Source organism: Embiotoca jacksoni, unplaced genomic scaffold (genome assembly GCF_022577435.1).
Source record: "Embiotoca jacksoni isolate LCO1_2020_lvr unplaced genomic scaffold, fEmbJac1.0.p SCAF_144, whole genome shotgun sequence".
NCBI lineage: Eukaryota > Metazoa > Chordata > Actinopteri > Embiotocidae > Embiotoca > Embiotoca jacksoni.
The window spans coordinates 100,559-128,004 of NW_027185279.1; the positions used below are offsets into that span (position 1 = coordinate 100,559).

At 48.2% G+C, this 27,446-nt stretch overlaps 2 protein-coding genes and 1 long non-coding RNA gene across 4 annotated transcripts in view; 1 reads left to right on the forward strand and 2 right to left on the reverse strand.

The window, feature by feature from the left end:
• Nucleotides 1-151: 151 nt before the first annotated feature.
• On the reverse strand, nucleotides 152-10,185 carry fam117ba (family with sequence similarity 117 member Ba). The gene is made up of 8 exons (XM_069148450.1): nucleotides 9,494-10,185; nucleotides 6,667-6,893; nucleotides 5,793-5,876; nucleotides 5,518-5,628; nucleotides 4,660-4,803; nucleotides 4,348-4,558; nucleotides 4,090-4,210; nucleotides 152-3,403 (listed from the first exon to the last, which is right to left on the reverse strand). The coding sequence occupies exons 2-8, from the start codon at nucleotides 6,685-6,687 to the stop codon at nucleotides 3,178-3,180; spliced, it is 918 nt and encodes a 305-aa protein (XP_069004551.1). The 5' UTR covers nucleotides 6,688-6,893; nucleotides 9,494-10,185; the 3' UTR covers nucleotides 152-3,177.
• An 834-nt stretch (nucleotides 10,186-11,019) lies between these two features.
• The window catches only part of LOC138197611 (uncharacterized), a 35,780-nt gene continuing 19,353 nt past the window's right edge, over nucleotides 11,020-27,446 (forward strand). The window contains exons 1-4 of one of the 2 annotated variants that reach the window (XR_011178219.1): nucleotides 11,020-11,117; nucleotides 17,527-17,683; nucleotides 17,826-17,970; nucleotides 19,948-20,049. This is a non-coding gene — a long non-coding RNA (uncharacterized lncRNA). Of the gene's footprint in view, nucleotides 11,118-12,006; nucleotides 12,503-17,526; nucleotides 17,684-17,825; nucleotides 17,971-19,947; nucleotides 20,050-27,446 lie in introns of those variants that run through there. The other variant, XR_011178220.1, reaches the window with a different exon arrangement.
• Nucleotides 12,557-27,446, reverse strand: part of LOC138197610 (bone morphogenetic protein receptor type-2-like) — a 32,314-nt gene continuing 17,424 nt past the window's right edge. Inside the window, 14 exon segments of the mRNA XM_069148452.1 lie at nucleotides 12,557-13,830; nucleotides 15,020-15,171; nucleotides 15,173-15,246; nucleotides 15,248-16,316; nucleotides 16,430-16,602; nucleotides 17,508-17,644; nucleotides 17,816-17,963; nucleotides 18,711-18,871; nucleotides 19,953-20,067; nucleotides 22,039-22,055; nucleotides 22,058-22,081; nucleotides 22,084-22,267; nucleotides 24,936-25,027; nucleotides 25,262-25,369. Coding sequence (XP_069004553.1) covers nucleotides 13,586-13,830; nucleotides 15,020-15,171; nucleotides 15,173-15,246; nucleotides 15,248-16,316; nucleotides 16,430-16,602; nucleotides 17,508-17,644; nucleotides 17,816-17,963; nucleotides 18,711-18,871; nucleotides 19,953-20,067; nucleotides 22,039-22,055; nucleotides 22,058-22,081; nucleotides 22,084-22,267; nucleotides 24,936-25,027; nucleotides 25,262-25,369 — 2,699 coding nt within the window. The 3' untranslated portion in view covers nucleotides 12,557-13,585.

Below are 27,446 nucleotides of genomic sequence, written 5' to 3' on the forward strand. Positions count from 1 at the left end.
TTTTTTTTTTTTTTCATATGCACAAGCTGCACATGAGTATCTCAGCTTTTCGTGAAGGGGGTGAAACGACATCCGTCACCACACGGTAACCACGGTTACATTGTGTTTCCACCCGAGTTGCGGCAGCCACGAAAGGGAAACTTTGGTGTAAAAGCATTTCCATCACTTCCTGTTATTAACACTGTTGATTTAAACACTTCAAAAAAAAAAAAAGAATAAAAAAAGAATGTATTTCTCAAGTCAATCACAGAAACCTTTCTGTATTTCAACTATGCCTTTTTATTTCACTCGGAGGGGGTTTCAACAGATGAAAACTTGGCAGTTCTGTTTCCAATAAAACCGGACAAGCAAACGCCGAATCGCCGTGTCGAGTTTTTCTTGCGTTCCAAAATGCTGTTTTTGATCCACTTTGAAAAAAAAGAAAGAAGAAAAACAAAACAGAATCGGGAAGAAATCTGTATTTGTACGTGTAAGAATTTTTTGTTGTTGTCGTTTGTAAACAAGAGTTGTTATTTTTTTTTATTTTTTATTTTTTTTAAAGCGACGCGCGAGAACGCTGTCGCTGCAGGTGTGATTGTTTTTCAGCATTTTGGAACAGAACTCTGTTGTTTCTGTCAAAGTTTTTAAACTGGTTTTTTTAAGCAACTAGCCGTCCCCCCCCCCCCTCCCCAAAAAATAAAAAAATCAGGTCACTGAACAAAATGACATCCACGCTTCTCTACGTCTCGACTCTGCTACAGGTTTGAAATCTTCCGGGATCTCCCGCCGTGAGGGCTACATAACCGTAGATAGCAGCTGTTCTTGGTTGTTTTTGCGCTCTTTTGTTGTTGTTGTTTTTTTGTCATATATATTTATTTTCATCAGTAGTGTCGACTTGTTAAAGTGTGTGCGCTGAGAAGTTAGCATGTATCTCTCGTTATCCTCTATTCACTACAAACCTGAGATGGATGATGTTAATCTACTCTGGATTTTTTTAAATTTTTTTTTAAATTTTTTTTAAGATTCTCCGAAAGACCCAATTACACTCCTGCCTTGATAAATAAATACATTATTATTCACAATAATGAGACATGTAGTAATTCACAGTACTGAGCGGAGGAGGGAGAGGGAGAGGGGGTGGGGGGGTGGTGTAAGGGTAATAATAGTACACTTGTTGACTCATTCAGATACATATCGTCGTCAGCCCCCCCCCCCCCCCCCCCCCCCCCCATTAATACAAACACAGTGTGCCCTCTATGTATTTACAGATCCGGTACATTCCTGTCCCGCTTATCAGCAGGCACGGTATCGAGTAGTAGTTGACATGTAACGGGAAACGCGGGAGGACGAGCCGGAGCGCGGAGGGAGGCCGCGAAACTACAACCGGAGTCGTCACGACATTTTTTGCCACCCCCCCTCCCCAAAAAAACCTAACTAAAAACTGGACTTTTATTTGTTTAAAGGTAAAAGCTTGTAAAACGTAAGAAAAGACCCTTGAATTTTCCCACTAAAATATTATTTTCTGATTCTTTTGAAGGCTCTGAAATCCCAGCTTGAAAGTGGGTGTGGCTCAGTTGTGATGTCACAAAGTTCTTGGTACCGGATCAGGCTTTTAGCAAATCACATCTGCAACCACACTCACTGCAGGATGTTTTTTTTTTTTTTCTCCAACTTTCCTCTGATTGTTGATTATCTGCACAATTTTAAAGCTGCATTCATTTGTTGTTATTTTGGGCCACAAGGGGGCAGTGGAAACACATTTGCAGTTATATGAGAATATTTGGAGTCCTGTTCGTGTCCGGTAGATTAACTAAAGTCCGATTTTTTTTTTTTGCTCTCGCTTTGGTCTCCACCAGCTTAAACACAATCATATAACATTCACCAGCTGGTTTATTTAGAGATTTTGTCGATTGGAGGAAAAAAACCCCCAAAAAAACCAGTTAAGACTAAGAAAGTATTAACCAAGGGCGCCTTTAAGGTTTGAACTTTGACCTGTAAATTACCCCAAAAAGTAGTAATCGAGAAAAATAACCAAGAAAAAACCCCAATCCAATTACGACGTAAAAAGCGGCAGGTTGTACGTGAACGACTCCGTCCGCAGACCTCTCCGTGCTCGGGCGGGGGGCGCCCCCTTCTGGACGCTTTTTTTTTTTAATTTTTTTTTTTTTTTTTTTACAGCAACACAAGCTGAGCAAAACAGAAGGAAAATCAGCTTTTACAGTGACTTGTGAGGGAAAGAAAAGGAGGAAGAAGATGAGGGTGGGGGAGGGGGGGGTGCGCTGTGAGCAAAGGCTGGCGCTCGGGAAGAAAAGGGGGCGGGGCAAGCAGACTTACATCATAGCCCTGGCCTGTGTTTTTTTGCCCCGGTAGATACACACCGGCCGGCGGGTTTTTGTTTTGTTCCGTTTCCTGCCTGGCCCCGCCCCCTTCCATCCATGTGTATCTACGAGGTTTTATTTGGGGGAGGGGTGGGAGGGTGGGGGGGGACAAAGTGGTCGAAAATATTAGGCACATTTTTTTTTTTTTTTTTTTTTTCAACTTTCAAGACCCCCCCCCCCCCTTCAAGTTTTTTTGCTACGATAGAATCTGGCAGCACCAAAAAAATGTTTTGCCTCCGCGGTCAATCAATCGGTCGCCGTGGAAACAGACGACCTCTTTTTTTTTTTTCTTCAGTTTATGGAAGGCATATTTTATTTTTTAAATTTTTTTTTATATCAAGAGAAATAACTACATATAGAAAAAGAGATATGTCCGTGGAAAGGCGCCATGGTATAATAATACGATGAAATCAAAAAATAGTCTGTCCGTGTTTTTTTTGTTTTTGTTGTTGTTTTTTTCCCATCCCCAAAAAACAGGAACATAACCAGCACTGAAGGTAGAAGAAAGCGATGAAAATGTTGGCTGCAGACGCCCCCCGCTCGTTGTCGGAGATCGTCGTCGTCGTCGGTGAAGGAGGACGAAGAGGAGGAGGAGGAGGAGGCAGTGGGAAGCGCTTTTTCAACAAGATAAGGACATCAGAGAGCTGAGCTGGCATGCTGAAGGTGTTTTTTTTGTGTTTTTTTTTTCTTTTTTCGTTGGAGCAAGAAGAAGAAGAAGAAGGGCTGTTTTTCCTTAAATGTTTTCTGATTGGTGGTGGTTGTTTTTTTTGGGGGGGCGGCGGCAAAGGGAGGGGAAATTAGGGGGAGGGGCTTGTGGACTTCAGAAGCTCTCGGGCTCCTCCAGGAGGCAGGGCTGGGTGGACAGAGGCACCAGGGCCGGGGAGAGGCTGCGGAGGCCCACGCCGGGGCGGAAGCTGAGGTCCGGGGCGGGCAGCAGGGGCTTGAGGATGCTGACGAGGCAGAAGGCGGAGCCGCTGTTGGGGATGAAGTTGACCTTGTTGCGGTCGGGACACAGGAAGGGCGGGATGTCCTGCAGAGGTTTGGGCCTGGAAGACACGAGACGTCCCATCAGGTTGGCGACAAACAATTTTTATTGTTATTTGCAGGAACATATTTTAAAAGCTGATGTCCGCCTATATTTTTTGTGTGAAGATTTTAACTTCCTGCTGAGGATTCAAATCTGTACAAAAGGCAGGAAGTAGTGTCATTTAACGGGGGACTATTTTCTGTGGCGGATGGATCCACATTTGCTGAGTTGTTTTTTTTTTTTTTTTTTTTTTACTGACAGTGTGACTTCCCTGATGTGTTTTTAATGTTTGTTGCCCACACACACACACACACACACACACACACACACACGCAAAACTTTGACAGCAAGAAAACTAGTGAGCCATTTGGCCACGCCCACTCGCAAACACCACTAAAATACGTCATTTTGGGAAAAAAAATAAGGAACGAGGAAAAAGAAAAAAAAGAATTCCTCGACAAAGACATTCGGCGCTCGGGGCCTGAAAAATGTCACCGGGCTTGTTCTTTACACTTTGCAAAGATGCCAGACGTCCCAAGTTCATGAAGTCAAACAATGAAAACATTTTTGGTCTCCTCCAGCTGCTGGAGAAAAAAAACATCCAACCGGCATCTTTAGCGGCTAAAACGGTCTGACCTCGCGGTGCGTTTCCATGGGAACGCATCCGAATATCGACTTCTCTCGGACGCCATTTTTCCTACTCACATGGACTCCTCGAACACTTTGACCTTCTCGCAGCCCTCCGGAGGCTCCCGCTTGAACATGTAGCTGTTGTTGGGTCGGGGGGAGGCGGCGTATTTGGGCAGCGGGGAGCAGGGGCCCAGCTCTGGGGAGATGATGAGGAGGGGGGAGGAGGGGGGGGGGGGGAGAGAGAGAGAGAGAGAGATAGGTTAGCAACAGCTCAGTGTGTGTGTGTGTGTGTGTGTGTGTGTGTGTGTGTGTGTGTGTGTGTGCCTTCGTCACCTTTGTCCTCGTAGGGGCTGCCGCCGCCGCCCATGTCGTTGAGGACGGTGAGGTAGGACGGCGAGATGGAGTCGGGGCGGCTGCTGCAGTTGCTATGGCTACCGCTCAGGCCGCCCCCCGAGGGGGTCTGCGTGTCGATGCTGCGGGTGCTGCTGCTGCGCCGCGGGGGCACGGGCGGCGGCGCGCGGTGTCCATCTGGGACGTCCTGTGGCTGCCGCCCGGCACACACACACACACACACACGAGGTCAGTATTACGTTGTATTAGGAAGTGACAAAAAACTTGTTTTTTTAAGGGGGGGGGGACAGTTACCACGATGGTCTCGTCCTTCTCGGGGGTGTCTCGGATGATGATGCGTTCGATCTCCTGGTTGAGGCCTTCAACGCTGTTGCGGAACCGCGGCGCCGACGACTTGGATATCGGGATGGGTATCAGGATGGTTTTGGGCATCGGCGACTGGGAAAGATACAAAACACATAAAACGTAAACACGGTAGTCAAAGTGGTTAAAAACTAAATTAAAAAAATTCAACTAAAAAAAAAAAAAAAGAAGACATAAATATGCTTCATGTTTCTGGGCGTCTGGCTCCGCCCACACGAGAGAAATGACTGATTGAACTCGTGGTTGTTTGAAAAACCATCGAAGATGAAGTGCAGCCAGGTGGCATATGAATCCTTCAAAATAAAAGAAGTCTACCACTTCTTTAAAAAAAAAAAAGAAAAGAAAAAAGCTCTTGTTTGTTGTTTACGCTCACTGGATGTCACATTTTAGAAAGGGGAAGTAAACTCTTCGTTGTCGTGGTTCACGTCAGCGTGTTCCTGTTGGTTTATGTCAATGAGATGCATTGTGGGTAAAGCTGCCTGAAATCTTTGGTTCTCTTTGTCTCACGGAGGCCCAGAAAAAAAAACAGAGACTCCACAGGGAGTGAAGAAGTGCGCCCTGCTGCCGTCACCGTGTGTGTGTGTGTGTGTGTGTGTGTGTGTGTGTGTGTGTGTGTGTGTGTGTGTGTGTGTCACAGGAAGCGTTACAGGACACACGGCGGAGCTAAACGGGGACGCGAGGAAAAAAAGTGGGACGCCCTCAAAAAGTCTCCAGATCAGGGAGGTAACCCAGATCTCTCTCTCTCACACACACACACACACACACACACACACACACTCTCTCCATTACCTGCGACTGGATGATGGTGTGGCTGCCATTGAACGGCGACTTGCGCTCTTTGTCCCTCCGATGGCGGCTGCTGCGTTTGCTGCGCTGAAGCTGCTGACGCAATTTGGCAATCTGGAGAAGAAAACAACAACAACAACAACAACAAAAACACGATTAAAAAAAAAAAAAATCGGACGTCAACGACAAACGTACGACGGAAACAGAGCGTTTCTGTTCCGTTTTAATCGGGGAGATGGAAAAATAAAAAAAAAAAACATTTGAGGGAAGAGCGTCACCTCCTTGAGCTGGTCGGTGCTCCCACAGGAGGCCGAGCGTTTGTGAGAGCCCCGCCTCCTCTCATCTGCCCAGGCCCTGGGGGTCTGAGACACACACACACACACACACACACACACACACACACACACACACTTGTTAGACTCCTTCATACGACATCAAACGTGAGACATTTATTCACATAGCTGAGCGCCACCCGAAAACCAGCTGACTAAGCTCCTTCTTAGTCATGAGCGAATCAGCGAATCACTGCACCTCCCTGGCTCCTTTAAATCCTGGAAACTTCTAACGGTTTATTTTACAAATCTTTTTCCAAATATGTACTTTTTTTTTTTTTTTACCATTTATACCATTCAAAGTAGGAAAATAAGAATATTTCATAATCCTTTAAGCACATTTTAAACAACTGCTGTTTGAGCTTTTTGAAAAAATACATAAAAAAAAAAACAACAACTACAAAATCATCATCACCACACACACACACACACGTTTCAGTATCCTTGTGGGGACCCTCATTGACAACGCATGCCCTAGCCCCTGATGCTAAATGCTAACCCTCCGGAAAGGAGACTCCTCTCATGGTAACCCTCTGTTTCGGTCGCCATGGTGACGTTAGTTTACTATGCGTTCAAGTTAAAAGTCCACGCCAGGATGTAAAAACGAGCCCTACACACACACACACACACACACACACACACAAACGTGTTTCAGTGTCCTTGTGGGGACACGCATTGACGTAATGCATTTTTTCTCGCGCCCGATGCTACATGCTAACCCACGAAAAGGAGACTTTTCTAATGGCGACCTCCGTTATTGTCCCCACTGGGATATAAAAACAAGCCCCTCGCACACGCACACACACACACACACACTCACCTGCGTCGCTTTGTCCCTCATGTAGGGAACGTGCTGTTGCTGGCCGTCGTCCTGAGGCCGGGGACCTGTCAGGTGAGCGCCAGCGACCGCGCCCTGCGAGGGCCACAGCTGGACGCGGCAGCGCGGGCCCGAGAGGAGAACGAGGTGGGGGAGAGGGGAGGGGAGGGGGGGAGGAGGTGGCGGCGGCGGAGAGAGGATGCTTGGGAGGTTAAGGCCACGGATGCAGTCTGTAGAAGAAGAAGAAGAAGAAGAGGCAAAACGGAAAAGATGACTTGACTTTTGGGATCCGCCTCGCTGGATGTAAACAAGATTGTTTGTCAACAACGCGGTAAACAAATCAACAGACACAGCAGGTTTGCAGGGATAAGCCCCCTCCCCCCGACTGCCTTTGCACTTGTCTGTCTAGGTTTGTGTGTGTGTGTGTGTGTGTTTCCAGATTGATGTTAATCTGTCCCGTCCCATGCGGTGCAGAGCGGATGCCCCCCCCCCGAGTCACCCCTCTGGCCCTCTGGTTAATGGCATTAAAAACAGCTCGGAGCAGGGGTGGAGGAGGGGGGGGGCACCGAGGGCAGGTAGCCCCTGTCTGTCTGACCCGGATTCAGAGCTGCAGCAGTAATGTGTTTTTTTTGCAGCCTCAGCTAATTTAAATTTTAATATTTAATAGTTGCTTAATTGCAGAAAATGTGCATTTATTTAGAAGAGAAGATTTTGCTTTAATGTCATTGTAGAGTTACTTTAATAAAAAAAATAAAATAAAAAAAATAAATAAATTGAGATGATAGTTTTAGATATTGTTTTATGTTACAAATTAATAACCCTAAAAATGACACTTGGTACAAATTTTGAGTCCCAAAAACAAATTGTGTATTATTTCTCTATGCTGTTCTTTTCTCTCTCTGCTCCCCCCCCCCCCCCCCCCCCCCCATCTAAACCGGTGGAGGAGGATGGCCGCCCACCTCTGAGCCCTGGTTGTGTGGATGTTGTTTTTTCCTCCCTGCTGTCCCTCGTGGTACTTGCTGGGGTTCCTCCTCTATAATTGTGCAAAATTCCTTTTTTGCGTTGTCTGAATGAATTCAACGTTTCCACCTTTCGTTGTGAATCCCAGAACAATGTGTTTCAAATCATCCCAGTGGAGATTATATGTGTGGTGATGGATTGAAGGTGTCACAGCCTATTTTGATCTGCAATCGTTTTTCATTGAGGGATGTAATAAATTGTTAAATAATCAAATTGAGGCAAAAAAATATATGGAAATTGAGGGTTTTATTACCTAAATATCGTGTTATTGCAGCTGAAAACGGTGCTATTTTTTTATTTTTTATTTTTCCACGCTCCTGATGGTACCTGAACGCACCACGTGCCCTCAAAACACAACTTTGACTGACAGCAGCGCGGGTCCTGCAGCTAAATTTGGTGGGGGTTTGGGGGGGGAGGGGTGTCTTGACCAGCGTACTGTTGCTAGGGAACGGCCGACCGACTGATCTTCACTGACACACAGCAGCACTGTGTGTGTGTGTGTGTGTGTGTGTGTGTGTGTGTGTGAACGGAAGCATCAGCAGCTGCTTCACTTTGACTGCCGCTGTTTCTCCCGTCTCGGTCTGCGCATGCGCACACGCGCTACAGCGCAAACGTGACCACGGGTCGTTTCCCCTGTGTGGATTTCAGATGGGAGCCTCGCGCGTCTCTGAGGCGTCGTGCTCTGTTGACGCGACGCGACGCGCGAGAGACGTCAGACGCAGCTGAGGACGCACGTGTGCGGCTACGCTCCCATTCATTAACACGGACGCCACCGCAGCAACAGGTAAACGCACGCGCCAAGTGTGTTCCAGGTCGAAACAACCGAGTCGCGTCAGGAGACGCGAACGTAACGTGCGCGATGTTTACCACTCCAGGAAGTGGGCCGACTCCTTAGCAACGACCCCTAGCAACAGAGACGGGCGCCGGTCCGTTTTTTTTTTTTTATCGCCTTCTAGAGTTCGTTTCTCAAACTGAATAAATACAAAACGGAGAAGCACTGAACTGCTCAGCTAGCTCAATCATGTTGTAAGTAAGATATCGGCTGCAAAAAAATGTCGACGGACTGGCGTGTTTTTTAAGATTCTGTGTCGTGTTGACGCCAAAACGCATCAACCTAATCTAGGATTTTTAACTTTTTTTTTTTGGGTCACATTTAATAGACCTGTCACGAGTAAAAACAAACTTATATTGCATATAATATGGAATTAAATCCTACTATCTGTTCCCGTCGAGGAGACGGAGTGATATTTTCTAGTGATGAGCAGCTGTTATGCTGATTTGTTCCAAATGTCCAGTTGACCAATCAGATCTCTGGAGTCGGAGTCCTTGTACAATTAAAAATCCACACTATATAGTAAAATAATATAAAAATACTACAAGCTCTTTCTGACACAACTTCCTGGATTCAGTCCTGCCCGTCTTATACGTGAATATTAAATGCATACTGTTTGTTTTTGTTCCAAAAAAAACAAAACCCACAAGGGGATCAAGCCAAAAGCAACGTATAAAAATACCACAATTTGGAAACCAGGGAATTCCTACGTGCACATTCATAAATAACGCATTCAATCATGTAAAAAATGGGAACTAAGGTCAGCTCTACATGCAGGAAAAAAAAAAAGAAGCTGTGGGCCGATTTGGTTTACCGGGAGACGAGCATACAATCACCCATCAAAACAAACCCCACGCTGGGAATAAAATCCTCCTCGATACTACAAGAAAAGGATCGTTTATAGGTTGTTGTGTGAAAGAACACACACACACACACACACACACACACACACACACACACACACACACACACACTCACCTGCAGGATCTAGGTGCGCTGCATGCAAAGGTGCATGGAGCTCCTCGGCAGCCCGGCTGCAGGGGGGGGGCTGCAAGGAGATGCTGGAAAGAGGAGGTGGGAACAAAACAAAAAAACAAAAGGCAGCGTTGGAGGCTCCAGGTGAGGAAAAGCCCTCCGAGACACGAGAACACGGACACGAAACCGTCTTCGTGGCCGACACAGAAGGTGTCAGAATGGGCGTTGCTGTGGTCGCACCGTGCCTCCTCCTCCTCCTCCTGCTCCCTCCCTCCTTCCTCCTTCCTCCTCGTTCTCGTCGTGGATGGATGTTTTTCTCTTTCCACCCCCCCCCCCCCCCACCACCGGTTTTGATGCGACACACACACACACACACTCACACACACACACACACACACACACACACACGACAGCTCGAGCCGGCTCCCCTACACACACACACACAAAAAAAAAAAAAAAAAAAAAAAAAAAAACGCTCTCTGGTCGAGGGTAAAAAAAAAAATATATATATAAAATGAGAACAAACGCAAAAAGATTGCGCTCGTGCAAGCCGGCGGAGCTCGTGCAGTGTCGGGAAAATAAATTAAAAATAACAAGAAGGGAGAGAAAATACAGAAGGGGGTAAGAAAGAAGAAGGCGGTGATGCTGGGCTAGCCTCGGCTGACACGACGGGAGAAGGGGGACCAGTGTGAAGTGAGCAACGGGGATAAACAATGGCATTTCCGGTTATCGCTTTCAAAGTAAAATCTTTACGTTGGCGGGGGTCCCGCTTCGATAATAACGCCTCTGAAACCACAATATCTCATCTTGAAAACACTTTTTGACTTGTGTTAACAATCCAGTAGGAAGATTATAAATATGTCAGATGTGTATTGCAGCGTTGCACTGTTTTTTTTTAATTTATTTAATGACATTTTTGTCTTCTTCTATTTTTTTTTTAAATACTTGGCATTTAAAAAAAAAATTATATATTTATACTTTTACTACCTCTGTTTTTATTCTGCACGTTTTATTGCTTTTGCCGTATCTTCCTTGCTGCTGTAACAAAAAAATGCATCTATCTATCTACCTATCTATATATATGTTGTATATATTTAATTTAATGTATTTATTAATATTACTCTGCAACAGATGTAGGACCAGGTAGCTTAGTATTATTCTATCACGTAAATTTTTTTTTTTTACATTTTTACAATTGTGCTCACATGAGTAATAAACTGACCTTCATGTGTTAAAAAAATAAAAAAAATAAATCGGTGACAAACAAGTAAATAAGGTCATAAAAAGCACGCGTGACATAACGTCCGTCGCAAAATACATTAAACGTAAACCACAGTTCGGGTAAATTAACCGGAGCTTTTAATTTGAACGCGAGTCGGTCCACTTCCGGCGTGGTCCCCGCGGGCTCTTCCTGTCTAACTTGACGCAGCCGGACCGAGCGAGCTGTGACGTAGCGTACCCGACGCCGCGCCGCTCGCGCTGATGCTGCAGTTGCTAGGGCGCGTGGAGCAGACGGCGGAGAGCGAGAGGGGAAGGAGGTAAACAAGGGCGGCGGGAGGGAAATGTCTCCCCCGTATGGCGGCTCCTGCGACTTGTTCTGGGAGAAGCAGGGCGCTGAAGTGGACAGGTAACGTTTTTAATCGTTTTTTTTTAATTTTTTTATTAAACACGTAATTGAATTAATCTAATTCACAGTTAAAGAAGCGCGGAGCTGCGGCTCGTCGCGGGTCCGGCGAAAACAAACATGGCTCCCCCAAAAAGTGGGAAGGAAAGGTCCCGTCACTTCTTCAAGTTAATTCAAATTAAGCTGAAAAGGGAAAAGTTTGGTGTAAAAAAAACATTAAATAAACAACACATATAGGTATAATATTCATAAGTCAGGTGGTAGGTGTGTTTTTATTTTACATTTGAGCCAAGAATTACCTAATTTGCGTGTTTTTAAGGGAAAAGTTTGGTGTAAAAAAAAAAAAAAAAAAAAAACATTTTTACAACTAGGTCTTTTTTACACAATAAATAGAAAACAAATATATGTATAAAATTCATAAGTGAGGTTTATAGGTGGCGGTAGGTGTGTTTTTATTTTACATTTGAGCCAAGAAATACCCAATTTCTGATCTTTTACCCTAAAAGGTAGTCTTGATATATTTCCTCGTACAACCCTTCAAAATAAAAGCTCTGAATCCCCCAAAATGAGACATGTCAATAACACCTGTGTATATATATATATTTATATATATATATATACCCGACAATTATTTCATACATTTATTGAGATTTATTTCTTCCATAACGACTCGAAAATGTTTTACAGAAACTGTACCAAGCAGACGCATAGCAACGGAAACCGAAAGGCCGTGTCCATCGAATGCAGAACGTAAATGTCCATAAAAACGATGCAAAATATTAATGCAAATACACGTACATGTGGGGTATTGTTTTTTTTTTTTTTTTCATACAAATTACAGATTACAAAAAAAAAAAAAAAAAAAAAAAAAAAAAAAACATATCTTTTCCATACAGTATGCCCCTGAAGCAGCGCTGAAAGTTACAGAAGGAGTACAATGACATTTTCGGCACGCCTGTGCAGCGCTAGGCCCCGCCCCCCCATAACCAACCCCCCCCCCCAACCTCTTAATGCTTCGACGTAAAGAAACGCAACACGTGCCACACTCGCGCGTACGGAAATCATTCGACCGTCAAAGAAATGATGAAGCAGAAATAATATCCAGCGTGCTTCAGTGGGATTTGGTTGTTTGTTGTTGTTGTTGTTGTTTTTCGTGTTTGAAGAGCCGAATCGGGGCGTTTTTTCTTCTTCTTCTGTGTTTCTGGTCTTTACAGAGTCCGCAGTGAGGTCAGGTGAGAGCTGATGGCAACACCGCTAACCCCCCCCTCTATCCCCCCCACCTAAGGTTTGATCCAGGCGATTGTGCCGTTAAAAGACCCCCCCCCCCAGACGTTAAGTTGTGCAAGCAAGAGAACTCTCCGAGAAAAAAACAACAACAACACTTTTCCGTGAGTTTGATTGTTACGTGTTAGCGTCCCCCCCACCCCCACCCCCACCCCCGAATGATCGTCCAGAGGGAAGGACAAAAAAAAAGAGAGAGGAGGATTGTCGTCCATTTTCTCCTCTTGTATCGGCGGAGGAGTTGATAGCTTGTTTGTCGATTGCTTACGAAACGATTGTGACTATTCATGAGTGCAACAGAGATTAACGTATCAAAAAATAAGATAAAAATAACAGAAGCGATTAAAAACCCCCCCACAAAAAAAAAAAAAACATCGAAAAAGCGTCTAAAAGCTACAATCCTATTGCACGATCAAAAAAAAAAGTATGATACAAAAAAAAATACAAAAAAAATGGGATACATAGTCAAAAAAAGAATCAGTATTGCATACAAATCAACGAAATAACAAAAAAATAAAAGTTTGTTCTGTCTTTTAAGACCGTCAATTCTTTTACTGGAGCCGCTCGCTTGATACAGCGAAGAAGGAAACGCTCCAAAAGTGTTGATTGTTTTTCGTTGCCTATTTTCTTTTTTTTTTCAATTTAGAGACCACGTTTTTTTTTTACCCCCGTTTTTTTTTTGTGTGTGTGGTGGTGGTTGCAACAGACAGGACTTAAAAAAAAAACAAAAAAAACAACAACACTGATTTTAACCGGTTCAAAGTGCACATACAAAAATAAAAACAGAATTCCATTCAAAACATTGCTACGCTCGTGAGGGAGGACGAAACACGAAAAGAAAGGGGAGATTAATAAAAAACAAAATAAAAAAATAATAATTAAAAAAAAAAGAAAAGCGTATGCTGCATAGCTGGAGTCCATTTAAAGCAATGCCATCGGAAAGACACACGGGAGCGAGACGGACCTAATTTACTGTACAGGGTCGGACTCGGCTTTGTTCGTCCGCTCCGTTAGCTTCCTCTTGCTGATTCGGGAGCCGAGAGCATCGACGCGCAGAAAACCAGCCGCTCTCTTGTTTGTTCTTGTTTGTTCTTTTTTTTTAATTCCAGTCTTTGTCAGGAAAAAAAAAAAAAAAAAAAAAGGGAGGGGGAGGGGGGGAGAGAAGAGGGGGAGGGGGGGTAGGTCAGAGTTCACACGTGCGTGTCGCTGGGCTCGCCGCCCCCCCGCAGGTAGATGGCCGAGCTGGACTTGGGCCGGTTCTGGCTGTGAGCCCGGGCCCGGGCCGACCCGTTGTTGTTGACCTCGGGGCCCCGGGCGTCGCTGGAGATGACCCACGTGGTCGGGCGCCACTTCTTCAGCGAGTACGGCGTCTTGACGCGCTTCTTGATCTTCTCGCCCGTCCCGAAGGCGCCGTCCGGCTGGACCGGGCCCTCGCCTGGGAAACGGGACAGAACCACCGTCAGTACCCTCGCTCGACAATATCAAACACCAGCGGGTCCCGACGGAGGACCTCCTTACCATCAAATCGGATCTTTAGGACGGACCGCCTGGATTTTTGGTGTGTCCGGGGTTGCTATGGCAACCGCGTACTGTTCAGACTTTAAAAAAAAAAAATCAGTCTGGGTATGAAAACAATCTGATTTTGTCTGGCAGTCTGAACACAGCTTTTAAAAGGTACTCTCAGGCAACTGATCATGATTTTTATTATCTGCAATTCGTTGAATCGCTAGATTTGAAATTTAAGCACTAAAATGTTCCAAATAAGGCGATTTAAAAAAAAAAAAAAACAACCAAAAAAACACGAATCACAATTTCTCAAAGCCTTTCATCTGGCCGAGATTCGGTTTCGCTCTCCCGGGAGACAAAAAGACAAATCTTCCCACCTGAGAGGCTGAAACCAGACGGAAACATGATCAAAAATAGTCGCTAATTAATTTTCTGTCAATCAGCGAACGCTGCGGCTCGAAAAAAAAAACAGAAAAAAAAAAAAAGAGTCACGAGAGACTGATTTGAAAAAAAAAGAAAAGAAAATCAAAAGCAGCAGAGGAAGAAATATCCTGATTTCGCGTTCAGTCTGTTAAACATACATTTCCCATAATGCACCACGTCTTTTTAACCATCCTAACCCCCCCCCCCTCCAGGTTTTGTATCGCAGACTTGGTTTTTAAATTCCTGACAAGCAGGCCGATGACATCACTACGACATCATCGGCTCATATTCGACGAAGCTCCTCTAAAGTCACGGAAGCCGTCACGCTCGTAAGAATAGTTCTTCCGTTACGAGTAAACCGAACTTTGACGAGCTACTAAAATCATTTTAAAGGGATTTATCCAAATAAGCAAAAGCTGAAACAAACGTGACGATCGGGCATTTTCAACTGAAACCCTTCAAAGGGCTGAAAGAAGTCGGGGGACGCTCTCAAACCTCCGAATCCGCCGACCAATGAATGCCATCCGTTTTTTTTAAAACCGGAGGAACTAAATATCTGCGAGTTGGTTTTAAAAATGTCTATTTGGCGCGACACATTTTTTTTGGGTCTCGTCGGATTTTGTCGACGACCAAAAACAAGCGAATGCCAGCGGACTAGAAGTTGTTCGGAGGAATGAAAGTACGACTGCAGTCACCTAGCGAGGCGAAGTCCTGCGTGGTGAAGGAGAGGTCCAGGGAGTTGGGTCTCTCGGGCCGGCGGGCCCTGGGCTGCCGCAGCAGCGCCTCCCCTCTCATGGTGACCGGAGCGTCGGCCCGCGGGGCCGCCGCCGCCGCCGCCGACCCCGAGTTCGCCCCGGGGGGCGTCGCCGTTTCCCCGCTCCCCCCCCCCCTCCTCCTCGCCGCCGCCGTCGCTCTCCCCCGCCGCTCTCGCCGTCGCCGCGGCCGTGCCCGGTGTTGCTGTTGTTGTTGTTTGCGTTGGGCCGGGCCGAGCGCAGCGACGACGCGTCCTCGCGGCTCAGCAGCGGCTCGTGCTCGTCGGGGCTCGCCGTGATGACCCCGAGGCTCAGCCGGCCTCCGTCGTCCGACCTCGGCGCCCCCGGCCCGTTCTGAGCCCCGCCGCCGGCTCCCCCGAAACCCGCCGCCGCCGCCACGGACGAGATCCCGCCGCCGGCGTGGCCGTTAGCCGCGCCGTTGGCGCGCGCGTCCCGCAGGGCGGGTACGTTGTTGGTGCCGGCGGCCCGGTGGGCCTCGGCGGCCGGGTTGGCGCCCGCCGCCGCGCCAATGTTCATCTTCGTGCCCTCCACCTGCCGCAGGTTGGACTTCCCCGAGCGTCCGAACTTGAACCGGAGCGACGAGGACGACGACTCCTTCTTGGCGGGCTTGTTGCGCAGCGGCAGGCTGGACGGCCTCTTGGGCAGGTTCTGCTGCTTGGGCAACGGGAAGATGGCGGCGGGCATGGCGGCGGCGGCCGGGTCCGACGCGCCCGAGGCCTCGCTGGCCATCTTGATGAGCGGGTACAGGAGGCTGGAGCTGCCGGGGCTCAGCGGGTCCGGCGAGCAGAACTGCTTCTGCGAGTGCTCCATCAGGTTCTCGTCCGAGCTCTCCTTCAGGTTCTTGTCCACCTCTTTCGGGTCCAGCTTGGTGGTCTCCAGGTCCTCCTGGGTCAGGTGCAGGCAGACCGGCACCGTCGCCGCGCCGACGGAGCCCTCGGACTCGGAGACGAGGGTGGTGGTGGTGGTGGAGGCCGACGGGCTGCCCCGGAGGCCCACGCTGGCGCTGCTGCCCTCGGGGCTCGGCAGACGGGCGTTGGCCTGCTGCTGGCGCTCCTGGTTGATGGAGTTACGGTTCCTCTCCCCGGCGCCGAGGACGACCCGGCCCGGGTTCGCCGAGTTCGCCGCGTCCGCCTGCGCGTTCTTGGCCACGCCGTCGTGCTCCTCGATGTAGCCGGAGGGGTGGTCCGCGTACGGGCCCGACTTCGGCGTCATGCGATTTCTGAAACGCGGAAGAGCAAAAAAAAAAAAAAAAAGAAATGTTACGGGAGACGATTTTTCGAAAACCGGTTTCCGCGACGACGGAGGGGGGGGTGGCGTTTTTCGGAAACGCACCTCTCGTTGTGCAGCGTGGTGGACATCGGGTTGAGCGTCGGGCTGACGGACTTGGAGCGGTCCCATATGAGGAGCAGCTCCGCCAGACGCTCCTCGGCGCACTGGGCCGTGAGGCGGGCCTCCGCGTCCTGATCCCAGCAGTCCTCCATCGTCTCTTTGAGGGAGCGAACCGCCTGCGAAGAAACAGGAAGTCAACAACAACATCAGTTTCTCTTAAAAACATGAAACAAAATTTGAAATTGGACCCCTGTAATAAAGACTCGCCGTATCGGCACATTCACGGAGAATATAACAGATCTATTTTTTTTGGTGGTGGTGGTGGGGGGGGGGGGGTTATGACGTCACAAAACTGTGAGCTCGGAAAAAACGTTTCTTCTTCAGCTGATGGAAGAAAAAAAAAAAAGTCTTCTGGTGACGTCACCCGTCAGTTTGTGAACGGACGTTATGAAGCCACGAGTTCGGATTCGCGTCGGCGCCATGTTGGCTGGTTCGGAGCAGGAAGTGACCATATTTGGACGAGCTAGGGAGGGGGGGGGAGCTAGCGGCGGATCTGACTCGATCTGATTGGAAACCCGACGATACTACGACCCCCGCCCACCGATAGCCGTAACCTAGCACCGCAGGCCTGTCAATCAAACAGACCCCTCCCCCAAAACACACATCTTTTTGAGATTTCTTTTTTTTTATAATGAATGAGGGATTATTTTCAGATGGACCTCCACAAAACCACTAAGAAGCAGCGACTTCAGCGCCAAAGTCAAACAGCAACACATTGAGTTGTAATGTAATCATCTAAAGGACCTCTAAATTTCATTTGTTCCAAAACCGAAGTGTTAAAATGATGTTTTGGGTTCCTGAGGGCTTGTTCCTTTAATCAAGACGAACAATTTGAATGTTTTTCATACGTTCCCGAGGCCTAATCCGGATCGTTATTCATCTTTGCGGGCAGAAATCTCGGTTTGGGATCTTTTGTTATATTACGATAACATTATCAGCGTTACAACTCTGGCGCTGCTCCCCACACACGCACACGCACACACACACACACACGCACACGCACACACCCCCACCCCCTTACCAGACTGTTCTCTTTCCAGGCCTCGGGGAATTTGGGCCGCTGCTTCTCCCTGGACACCAGGACCTGCATGTCCTCGAACGTCGGGTGGTTCCCTGCCTCCGCCTGGAAGGCCATCTGGTACTCTGGCACCGACTCGCCTGGAGAAGGTGGGCGAAGGGACGGACGAGAGGGAGGACGTGAGTCACGTTGCGAACGCACTTCCCATTTCTATCGCGGTATAACAGCTATTTATTTAGAAACACGACAGCAGCTCGCTCATCTGCGCCTTCGCGTCTTTTTTTTTTTTTTTTTTTCTCCCCCCGTCTCACCGGGGAAAAGGTCGGTGCATCTCATGAAGGTCTCCCAGTAGACGAGGCCCAGGGCGTACATGTCCACCTGCTTCAGCGCCGACTCGCAGTCCCTCAGGTTCACCGCGCCCTCCAGCACCTCCGGAGCCATGTAGCGGATCGTCCCCACCTGGCAGGTAGAAATGGACGTTTGTTTTTGTTTTTTTACCCACCTCGATGAATAATCTATGTTTTTATAATCTAATATGTGTGTCAGATCACAAGACCCTCCTCATAAATGATTATCAGGAAGGCTGCGTGAGCCAATCATGACTTTTTGACTTGAACATAATAAGCACTAACGTAACGTAATTATTTATATAGCGTCACTTAACATTAAAGTCTTTACAACATTATACAGAGGAAGCCAACAATTCAACAATTCCCACAGGAAGGAAAAACTCATTTTAAACAGAAAGTAAAACCTCCAACAGCAGGGAAGGAAAAACTCCCTTTAAACAGGAAGTAAAACCCCCAACAGCATGAAGGAAAAACTCCCTTTAAACAGAAAGTAAAACCTCCAACAGCAGGAAGGAAAAACTCCCTTTAAACAGGAAGTAAAACCTCCAACAGCAGGAAGGAAAAACTCCCTTTAAACAGGAAGTAAAACCTCCAACAGTAGGAAGGAAAAACTCACTTTAAACAGGAAGTAAAACCTCCAACAGCAGGAAGGAAAAACTCCCTTTAAACAGGAAGTAAAACCTCCAACAGTAGGAAGGAAAAACTCCCTTTAAACAGGAAGTAAAACCTCCAACAGTAGGAAGGCAAAACTCCCTTTAAACAGGAAGTAAAACCTCCCGAAGTCAAACCCCCCCCCCCCTCGCGGCCACAGCAGCCTTTCAACACGAGCGTTGGTGGAAACGACGTGAACGCTCACCTCGCTTATGGCGGCGTTCTCCTCCTCGCCGTGGCGCGCCGGCCTGTTTCCCGTCAGCTTCATGGACAGGCCAAAATCGATGATGACGCACGCGCCGTCGGCCTTGACGAGGATGTTGCGGCTGTTCAGGTCGCGGTGGGAAACCGCCGGCTTGTACAAATCTTGAGGGAGGGGGAAAAAAAATGAAAAAAAGAGGAGAATTAACAAATAAAGAGACGGCTTAGGGGACGACAAAAGCTAATTTCCCATTATAAAAAAAAAAAAAGGAAGCGCTCGGCCTAAACTCTCCGACAACAATGCGCTCAAGCAGCGTTTGTGGTATTTTGCTCATGAATGTAACATCCGGAGAATCCCTTCGTGTAGCTTTTTCTTTTTCCCTCCCCGTCATTGTTCACCAAGGGCAAGCTGCACTGCCAACAGCCTCCTAAACCCTCTAATCTAATCTACAACAATGGGATTAGGGGCCTGCGGTATATTAACTGTCCAGCAGAGGGCGCAGTTGAGGCCGAGAGGGGCCGGCAGGAAGCATCTGAGGTTTCAGGACTAGTGTCAGTGTGTGTGTGTGTGTGCGTGTGTGTGTGTGTGTGTGTGTCAGTGTGTGTGTGTGTGCTGAAAGCCCCAGAGCTCTTGTCACTTCAGCTCCCATTTACTGCAACTTCTTTTCCTTCAGCAGTCTTTTGACTTCACACACGCGACTGCTCGTGAACTTCTGAGCCGGTTTGATGTGTGTGTGTGTGTGTGTGTGTGTGTGTGTGTGTGTGTGTGTGGTTGTGTGTGTGTGTGTGTGTGTGTGTGTGTGTGTGTGTGTGTGTGTGTGTGTGTGTGTGTGCGCGCGTGCCCGTCCGAGAGTTTAGCCTCGGTTCACTCGTCAAGTTCCGCCTCTCTGGGCCGATTTTCGTCCGAGCGTCATCTGGAATCCCTTTTTTTTTTTCTTTCTTTTTCTACGAGGCCAGACTATTAATACCCTCGGCTACGCGTGTGTGATCGTCCCCCCCAAAAAAATAATAAAAAAAAATAACCACAAAAACTGCAGGGATGCAAAGCGCTCCAAGACAAACAGGACCCACGTGGAGCTGCAGCAGAAACACACGCGCACATTATCTGAAAGTAAATAATCGAAACTAACACCGGACATTTTACACCGCAATTCCTTGGAACTTGAGCCTGTGAGCGGTTATGTGATTAACCCAGAGAGTGTGTGTGTGTGTGGTGTGTGTGTGTGTGTCTTCCCCTCCAGCTCACCTCCCTTGAAGAGCTCGGTGTGCAGGTACGCCAGGCCCCGGGTGACGGAGTGAGCCAGCCGGCAGCTGCTGACCCAGTCGCTGGTCTGGACGCCCAGGTAGCGACTCAGCGAACCCTAGGAGGGAAGGGGGGGGGGGGGGGGGAGTGGGGGGGGAGAGGGCGGTTTAGAGATGAATCAAACAAGTCCTCGTAAAATGCGGGAAATCGGATGATTTCACCGTCTCCAAACGTCACCGCTCATCTAACGTCCGCGGAAATGTCATTTTGAAGTTGTTTTTTTTTGCTTTTTCATCTGTTGCCGAGAAGAAAAAAAAACCCCACTTTGTGATAGTAAATGAGGAGTTATATAATCATTAATAAAGTCAGGGTTGTTTTTTTTTTGTCTGAAAAGACGACCTGAATAACTTTCAGCACGGCTTCTGCCGGACGGAAAAGATCACGGGAATTTTTTTTGTAAATATTTCACGCTCCCACTTATTCCATCGCGACGCGCGCGTTTTATTATTGATGACCGCGATTTCCCGGAGGGGAGTCATGAAGCGACGAAGTCTTATGACGAGCATCGGCAGCAACTCCCTGAAAACGATGTTTACCAGAAATTGCACTGAATATTAATAATTTCCTTCCTCAATTATCCTCCCTTCGGTCTTGATAATCCATCAGTGGCTGTTGCCGTGGCGCACAAACACACACAAAAAACAAACACAAACACACACACACACACACACTTCAATTTTTTTTTTTTTTTTTTTTTTGCTCTCATAATCAATCACAAGGTAATTCGTCGCTAAATTACATTAGGTCCGTTCGACTTTCAATAAATCGTATTATCATTCACTTGAATGCGTTCTGTTGTCCCGGTCTGCTCGTCCCGGCTTGCACTGCGTTGCCACGACGACAGGTATTAGGGGCTAATAAATTACGCTTGCATCACGGGCTCCTCTCACAGCGCCGGACGGAGGTCGCCTGACTTGTAATTAGCTTTCAAGGTACCGGACGGAGGTCGCCTGACTTGTAATTAGCTTTCAAGGTACATTCGCATTAATATTGAAGAGTATCCTGGAGGCATTTTCTTTTCCCCGTTTTTTTATTTTTTATTCACGAACTCCAGCTGCATGCTAATTTGGAGAAAGGAAAAAAAAAAAAAAAGAAAGAAGGAGGTGGCTGAGATCTTTTTTTTAAATCCCGATTCCTGCGATTTGACGCGAACGCTTCCTCTCGTTTTATACCACCGTGAATCAAATGTCACCTCGGGGCGCCGAGAAAAGTCGGGAAGACATCCCCCCCCCCCCCCCCCACCGCTATTATCCGACAGTTTACGGGTCGAACTACCCGAAAAGATTCGCGGGTTTGGCAGGCGAATCGTCTTAAAAAGCAGTTGATAACGAAAATGTTTCCATCCCACGAACGAATTGAACTTTGCTCGGCGGAGCAGATGCCGCCCTCCGATTGGCCGCTCGGGCCGAGCTGTATTTCCTCGCCGCCAATGAACCTGTAGGAACCTCGGCTCGTGCCGGCGCCGATCAGCGACCGGTGTCGGTGGTTGCCCCTCCCCCCTCAATGCGATTGGACGCTCGGTGACAGTGACAAACGTGGCCGTGGGCATTTTTCAAACTCTTGCCGACTGGACAAAAAAAAATAAAAATAAAAAAATAACCGAATGTTCAGCACTCGGCGTGGAATTGACACCGAACACCTCGTCGGGCTGCCGGAGTTCATTAAAACGATAATAATTAATAATGATCCACCGAGTCTTTTAACCGGCAAAGAAATCATCTTCATCACTTTCCAACTTCTCGCGGCGAAGGCGAACCGGGCCGGTCGACTCGGCCCGCCGTGAAATCAGATCACGGCCGCAGTTATTATCGAACCCAGTTCCTTATTAAAAAAAAACCACACACACACACACCGTGAGGCGGCTCGGCTGCGCTCCCTCCGAATCCCGGTCATAAATTAAACACGTGTTTTTTCCGAACTCGGTCGGAACATTTCAAGCAACAGCGATCTTAAAAAAAAAAATTATAAATTAAAATAAAACAACAACAACAACAACATCCTCCTCCTTCCTCCTCGCGGGACGACTCACATGTGGGTAGTAGTCATGACCAGCAGGTACTCGGTGCGCCCTCCGGCCCGGTGCGCTCGTCGGCGGCCACGAAGCGCGCGATGTTGTCGTGCTCCAGCAGCGGCAGCCGGTAGATGGAGCACTCGTTGAGGAAGTTCTGCCGGTTGGCGGCGGTGAACACCTTCACGGCGACGGGCCGCTCGTCCAGGGAGCCGCAGTACACCGAGCCGTAGCGGCCGCGCCCGATCAGCTGGGGGGGGAGGGAGGTGGGGGGGGAAGTGGGGGAGGAGGAGGTCAGAAGACTTTTCTTTGAAACTCTTTAGCGTCTTAAAAGAAACAAAAAAAAACAAGAAAAACAGAAAGAAGAGACGTACAAACGACGGACAGGAAATAAAAGAGTTCACAATCATTCAATTAGCGTCCCGAATTAGCCGCCGCGCCGTCAGACGTCCTCAAACACGAGTTACCGGGTGGATTCCCATGTTAAAAAAACTAAACAAAAAAACAACTCCCGCCCGCCCGTCCCGGACAACGTTTATCTCCGGCCATAAAACACACGGCGGTAAACAAAAAGCTCCCTGTTTTGTCTCGTCGGCCCACACGGGCACGAGGGGGGGGGGGGGGGGGGGGGACCGACAAAACAAACCAAACCAACGACGACCTTTTGGCCGCGTTCGATAAGGCCAAGGTCGGCCTCCCGCGGAAAACGACACCCTCTCGACGTCGGGGGCGGGGCGGGGGGGGGGGGGGGGGGGGGGGGGGCGCTCGGGCTCAGAAACACCGTAAGGGCGACGCTCGGCGCCGATTGGCCGGCTCGTCTCCCGGGGGACATGTTGCCACGGGAGACATGTTTCTTGTTTTTGTGTTTTTTTTTTTATCGCCTCTTCGTCGCGCGATAAGTGACCTGCAGGGACTCGTTTGATACCAAAACAAAAATATTTAAAAAAAAAAAAGAAGCTGCTCGACTTGTTCCGCTCGACGAAACGGAGCACCCGGCCGTATTTTAAGGATGACACGTGTCGAAGTGGAGTGGGGTCGTTGTCGTTTTTTCTTTTTCTTTCTTTTCTTCTTTTTTCCTGACGCCTGTAGAGCCGGCTTTGTTTTTGTTGTTTGGAGAGGGGGGGGGGGGGGGAGGGGTGTTTGGAAACGATGACTCAGCGAAGCGGCTCGAACAGAAAGGCGCGTCAGCCGGGATGACGTCCGGGGTTGGATGTGAGGTGAGTCATCATTTACGCCCTTCTCCATGTAAATAGAGAAGGACTTCTAATGAGCTCCGTCCACCTCGCGACGCCCGTGCAGCTCCGGAAGGTCACCGACGCTGACGAGGTGGAGATGGAGGGGAGGGGAGGGGGGGGGGGGGGGGCGCTACGTCGTTTCACGCTCTATTTGGATGCGTCACTTTGTGCACGTGTCACCGTCTTTTTGGTCGGACATCAGCATCAGCGAAAACACCCGACTGGTCCACGTCGATGCAAAGTTTTTCCTTTCGCGAACCGGCCTCGTAAACGGACCGGAAATAAAAGCCGGGCGGAAATCCGAGCGTCGTCTTCCCGTCGCATCGATTTCCCGTCATCGACGCGGTTGGTTTTTTTTTTTTTTTTGGTTGTTTTTTTCAGGATCCGGTGTCGCTGCAAGCGAACTCCCTGCATTCCTGCATCCTGCCGCGATCGGATGATAAAAGTCACATTGGGGAAGAAGAAGAAGAAGAAAAAAGAAACGGCAAACGTAACCGTAAACCTCGATGTATTTTTGGGGCTTATTTATTTATTTATTTATTTTTATGTCTTCGGGTTTCTCGTCCCCGCTGGAAGCGCTCGCACGTCTCAACCGATGAATCAGAGCTCTCGTCGGCTAGAAAACCGGGGCGGCTGTAAATCTGCAGGATTTAGAGGAATACAAGATGTAGTTGTGGAGAGGGATTATTTCATTTATTTACTTTTATTTATTTATTTTTATTCCACATACATCCCCGGCTGCTGCTAAAAGAACCCGGAATAGCACACGGACGTGGAGCCGTGGCGGTAATGTGAATCCTGATTATTCAAATTGCCGTCAAACACTTTCACAGCTGCACCCCCCCCCCCCTTTTTTTTTTCCCCAATCGGCTCGTCTGGCTGCTGAGAGTTGTGTGGAAGCTGGCACACGATGGCCGCCGCACTAAATAGTCTGGCTCCTTCCCCGGGAAAACAAAACGGACTCGACTAATGAACAGGCGAGGGTTTAGCTAAGCGATAGAGAAGGAGGGAGGCGTGGGGGGGGGAAGGCGGGGGGGGCGTTTAAAGCGTCGCCCTCGAGTGTGATGTCGCGTAATTACGCGACGAGTTACGAAATGTTTTTTTTTTTTCGTCGTGTATCGCGGAGGCGATTCGCTCTCTAAATACGAAACCTTTTTTTTTTTTTTTTGGTTTAGCGCGAGCTCCGTTTCCACGGCGACACACCCGGGTTGGGGGGGGTGAAGGGGAGGGTAATGACCAACGACCGGAAAACGATCGGTCGTAGACTCTCGCGTGACCTCACGCGAGGTTTACCGCCGCAGGGAGTGGGCCGAGCCCCTTAGCAACGACCCCTTAGCAACGGCGATGAGACCCAGACGGTTTTCATTGCCTTTTGTTGTTTGGTTTCTCCAACCGAATAAATACAAAACGTGGAAACACTAAACTGCTCAGCTCGCTCAGTCTGGTTGTGATGAAGGTATCCGCCGGGGGGGGGGGGGGGGAAATATCGACGCACGCCGCGTCGCCTGTTAAAAAGCGGTCCAGCTAGCCGCCACCGCCGCCGCCGGGAGTTGAAGGGCGCGGCTATCCGTGGCGTTACGGCACGGGACCAAAAAAAAACAACAAAAAAAAGGATCCAAGGTCCCAATTAAAAGACCCGTAACAAGTAAAAACATCATTATGCTGCATATCATGTGAACCGACCTCCAGCAGCTTCAGATTGTCGAGGTCCAGGGAGCTCTCCGACCCGGGGGCCTCCATCATGTTCAGGTTGTGGAGGCCCTGCTTGCCGTCTCCTGTCGACACAGAGACAAGACGCCACGCTGTAAAACGTGTCGACGCGCTTCCACAAAAGCGCGGGGGAGGGGGGGGTGGAGAGAAGAACCTTATGGATTCTATTTATTAAAATGAATTTTAAATTTCCACTTCCTCCTCCAAAAAAACAACAAACGAAACATTTTTTTAAACGGCCTTGAATAATGAACGCTCCTCCGCTCTTCCCCTCGCAGCGTGGCGCCATGGTAACTCACCGTGCATCATGCGGTAACCAAAGAAGGCTGCTACGGCGACCACGGCCAGCACGGAGACGGTTGCCAGGGTGATAATTACCGTCTCTTCGTGGCGCAGCGTGCCAGTGTCTGCAAAGCGGGGGGGGGGGGGGGGGGGGGGCAATCAAAAAAAAACAAAAGGTACAAATTAAACGGTGACCTTTTTATATGTGTGTGTGTGTGCGCGCAGGGGGTCGGTTTATTAGGTACACCTAAAACCGCCCCGACACCGCCCATCGCAGCAGATGTTGTCGGGTCGACGTCGCCTAGTATTCATGAACATCTGGAGAGAGAGAGGCCACGAAGCCCACGCAAACGGGGCGGGATAATTGGCGAATTGAGATGCACGCCGACGAGCCGGCAGCGCGATAACACACGATTTATCCTTTTTTCACTGTCGCGCCGCTCGGGCGAGTAAACACAATAGAAAAAAACAACAACAACAACAACAACAACCTACGCAGGAGATTTTTCGGAAGGAGGATTTCATTTCACACAGATTTCTCTGGAGTGTTTTTGTTCCCCCCCCCCCCTCCGTCCACGAACAGCGTCTTGTTTAGTTTACACGTTCTCATACAAGAAAACAAAAAACCACAACTTCAAAGGAATTTGTAGTAATTCTGCTGCTGAATTTATTTATTTATTTATTTTCTTAAAGGCGCCCTGGAGAATTTCTTGCCCTGTTTTTATGAGCGTTTGTATCGTAAACAGCGTTCTCTCCCACAGACAAACAGGGTATAAAAAGTGTTCGCAGCGTCCCCTGGCAAAACGTCTTACGCTGCAGTACCACCGAGTGCCACTAGAGGGTCGGCTCCAAACAAAAAGCCTCCATAGACTCCCGTTCAACCGGTAATTCGTAGTCATTAACATTTCTCTGCGTCGCCAGCTGAAGTCGCTCCTCTAGTTTTCGGGCGGTCCATCTGAAAATAACCCCGTCGTGAATGAAGCCGTGTTTTTTTGAGGGGCGTGTCTATTTGATTGACAGGCCTGTGGGCCAGTCAGTACGTACGACTTGGTATCTAGTAGCACCACTTTAGGGAGAGTTTAAAAAAAAAACAAAAGAAGCTGATATTCTGGTCTGGTATTTTTTTTTTTTTTAGCACTTCGAGGTCGAGTTTTTCTTTTTCTATCGATCGCTTCATTTCTGGCTTCATTGTGCATTGCGATTTTTTTTTAAAGAAATCAGCTTTGGAAATGTCATCCAGGGGTTATTATTAATAACCAAATCCATTCAATACACTTGCTAGACATCATGGAGTGTTTTCTGCACCTTCTTACCGTTTGATTTAGTGTCGTTTGAGGTCCCCCCCCCCCCCCCCCGACGTCTGCGTCAGTCTTAAATAACACTGCAGAGAGCTTCTCGCATTTTTCAAGGCCGAACTGGGCTTCAGCTTTATCAAAAAGAAATCACTGCTGCTCAGGTAAAAAAAATAAAAAATAACTATTCCGGCGGCGCTCTGCAGTCGAACGGTCCATCAAACTCTTTTTCTTTTTCGCCGCAAGATTTCGTAGTAGTTTCAATTTTTTCCTTCAGAAAGCAGCAGGTCATGAATGTCTGGGATGGATGTCAGGTAGAAGCAGTTAGCTGAATTAAACACACACACACGCACGCACGCACACACACACACACACACACACACACACACACACACACACACACACACACACACACACACACACACACACACACACACACAGATAGAAGTATAGAGGTCCAGAAACACAGCGGTGCTGCTGCCGAGCTTCATCAATAATTGATGGCTCCGAGAGAGCTTAAGGGCAAGCTTTGACTGACATGCTACCATGAACACACACACACACACACACACACACACACACACACACACACACACACACACACACACACAAGGCTCCCCTCCAATGCCAAGGTCACCGAGTTCCCAATCAACAAGAGGGTTGCACAGGAGGCTATCTGACAAAACGCAGACGCACACACCAGGAGGCCGTTTAAAATCTCCATAACGTGTCCGACAGCGTCCGCTGCCGTTGTATCGCCGACACGTCCCAATCAAAAGGACCACGAAACCCCCGGCAACGGGAAGCAACCAGGCAAATTGAGAAAAATCCAATCGAGGGTATTTCCGGTTTTAACTCCTCCGAACTTCAAAGCTTGTATACAACTTGATCTTAGGAATTAAAGTGGCAG

Excerpts from the sequence above, each read along its gene's own strand:
- fam117ba (XM_069148450.1), bottom strand. The coding sequence starts at position 6,687 with ATGAGGGACAAAGCGACGCAG. Across the intron at positions 5,629-5,792 it reads GCACCGACCAGCTCAAGGAG|ATTGCCAAATTGCGTCAGCA; the intron begins GTGACGCTCTTC and ends TTTCTTCTCCAG. Across the intron at positions 4,559-4,659 it reads AGAAGGACGAGACCATCGTG|CCACAGGACGTCCCAGATGG; the intron begins GTAACTGTCCCC and ends GCCGGGCGGCAG.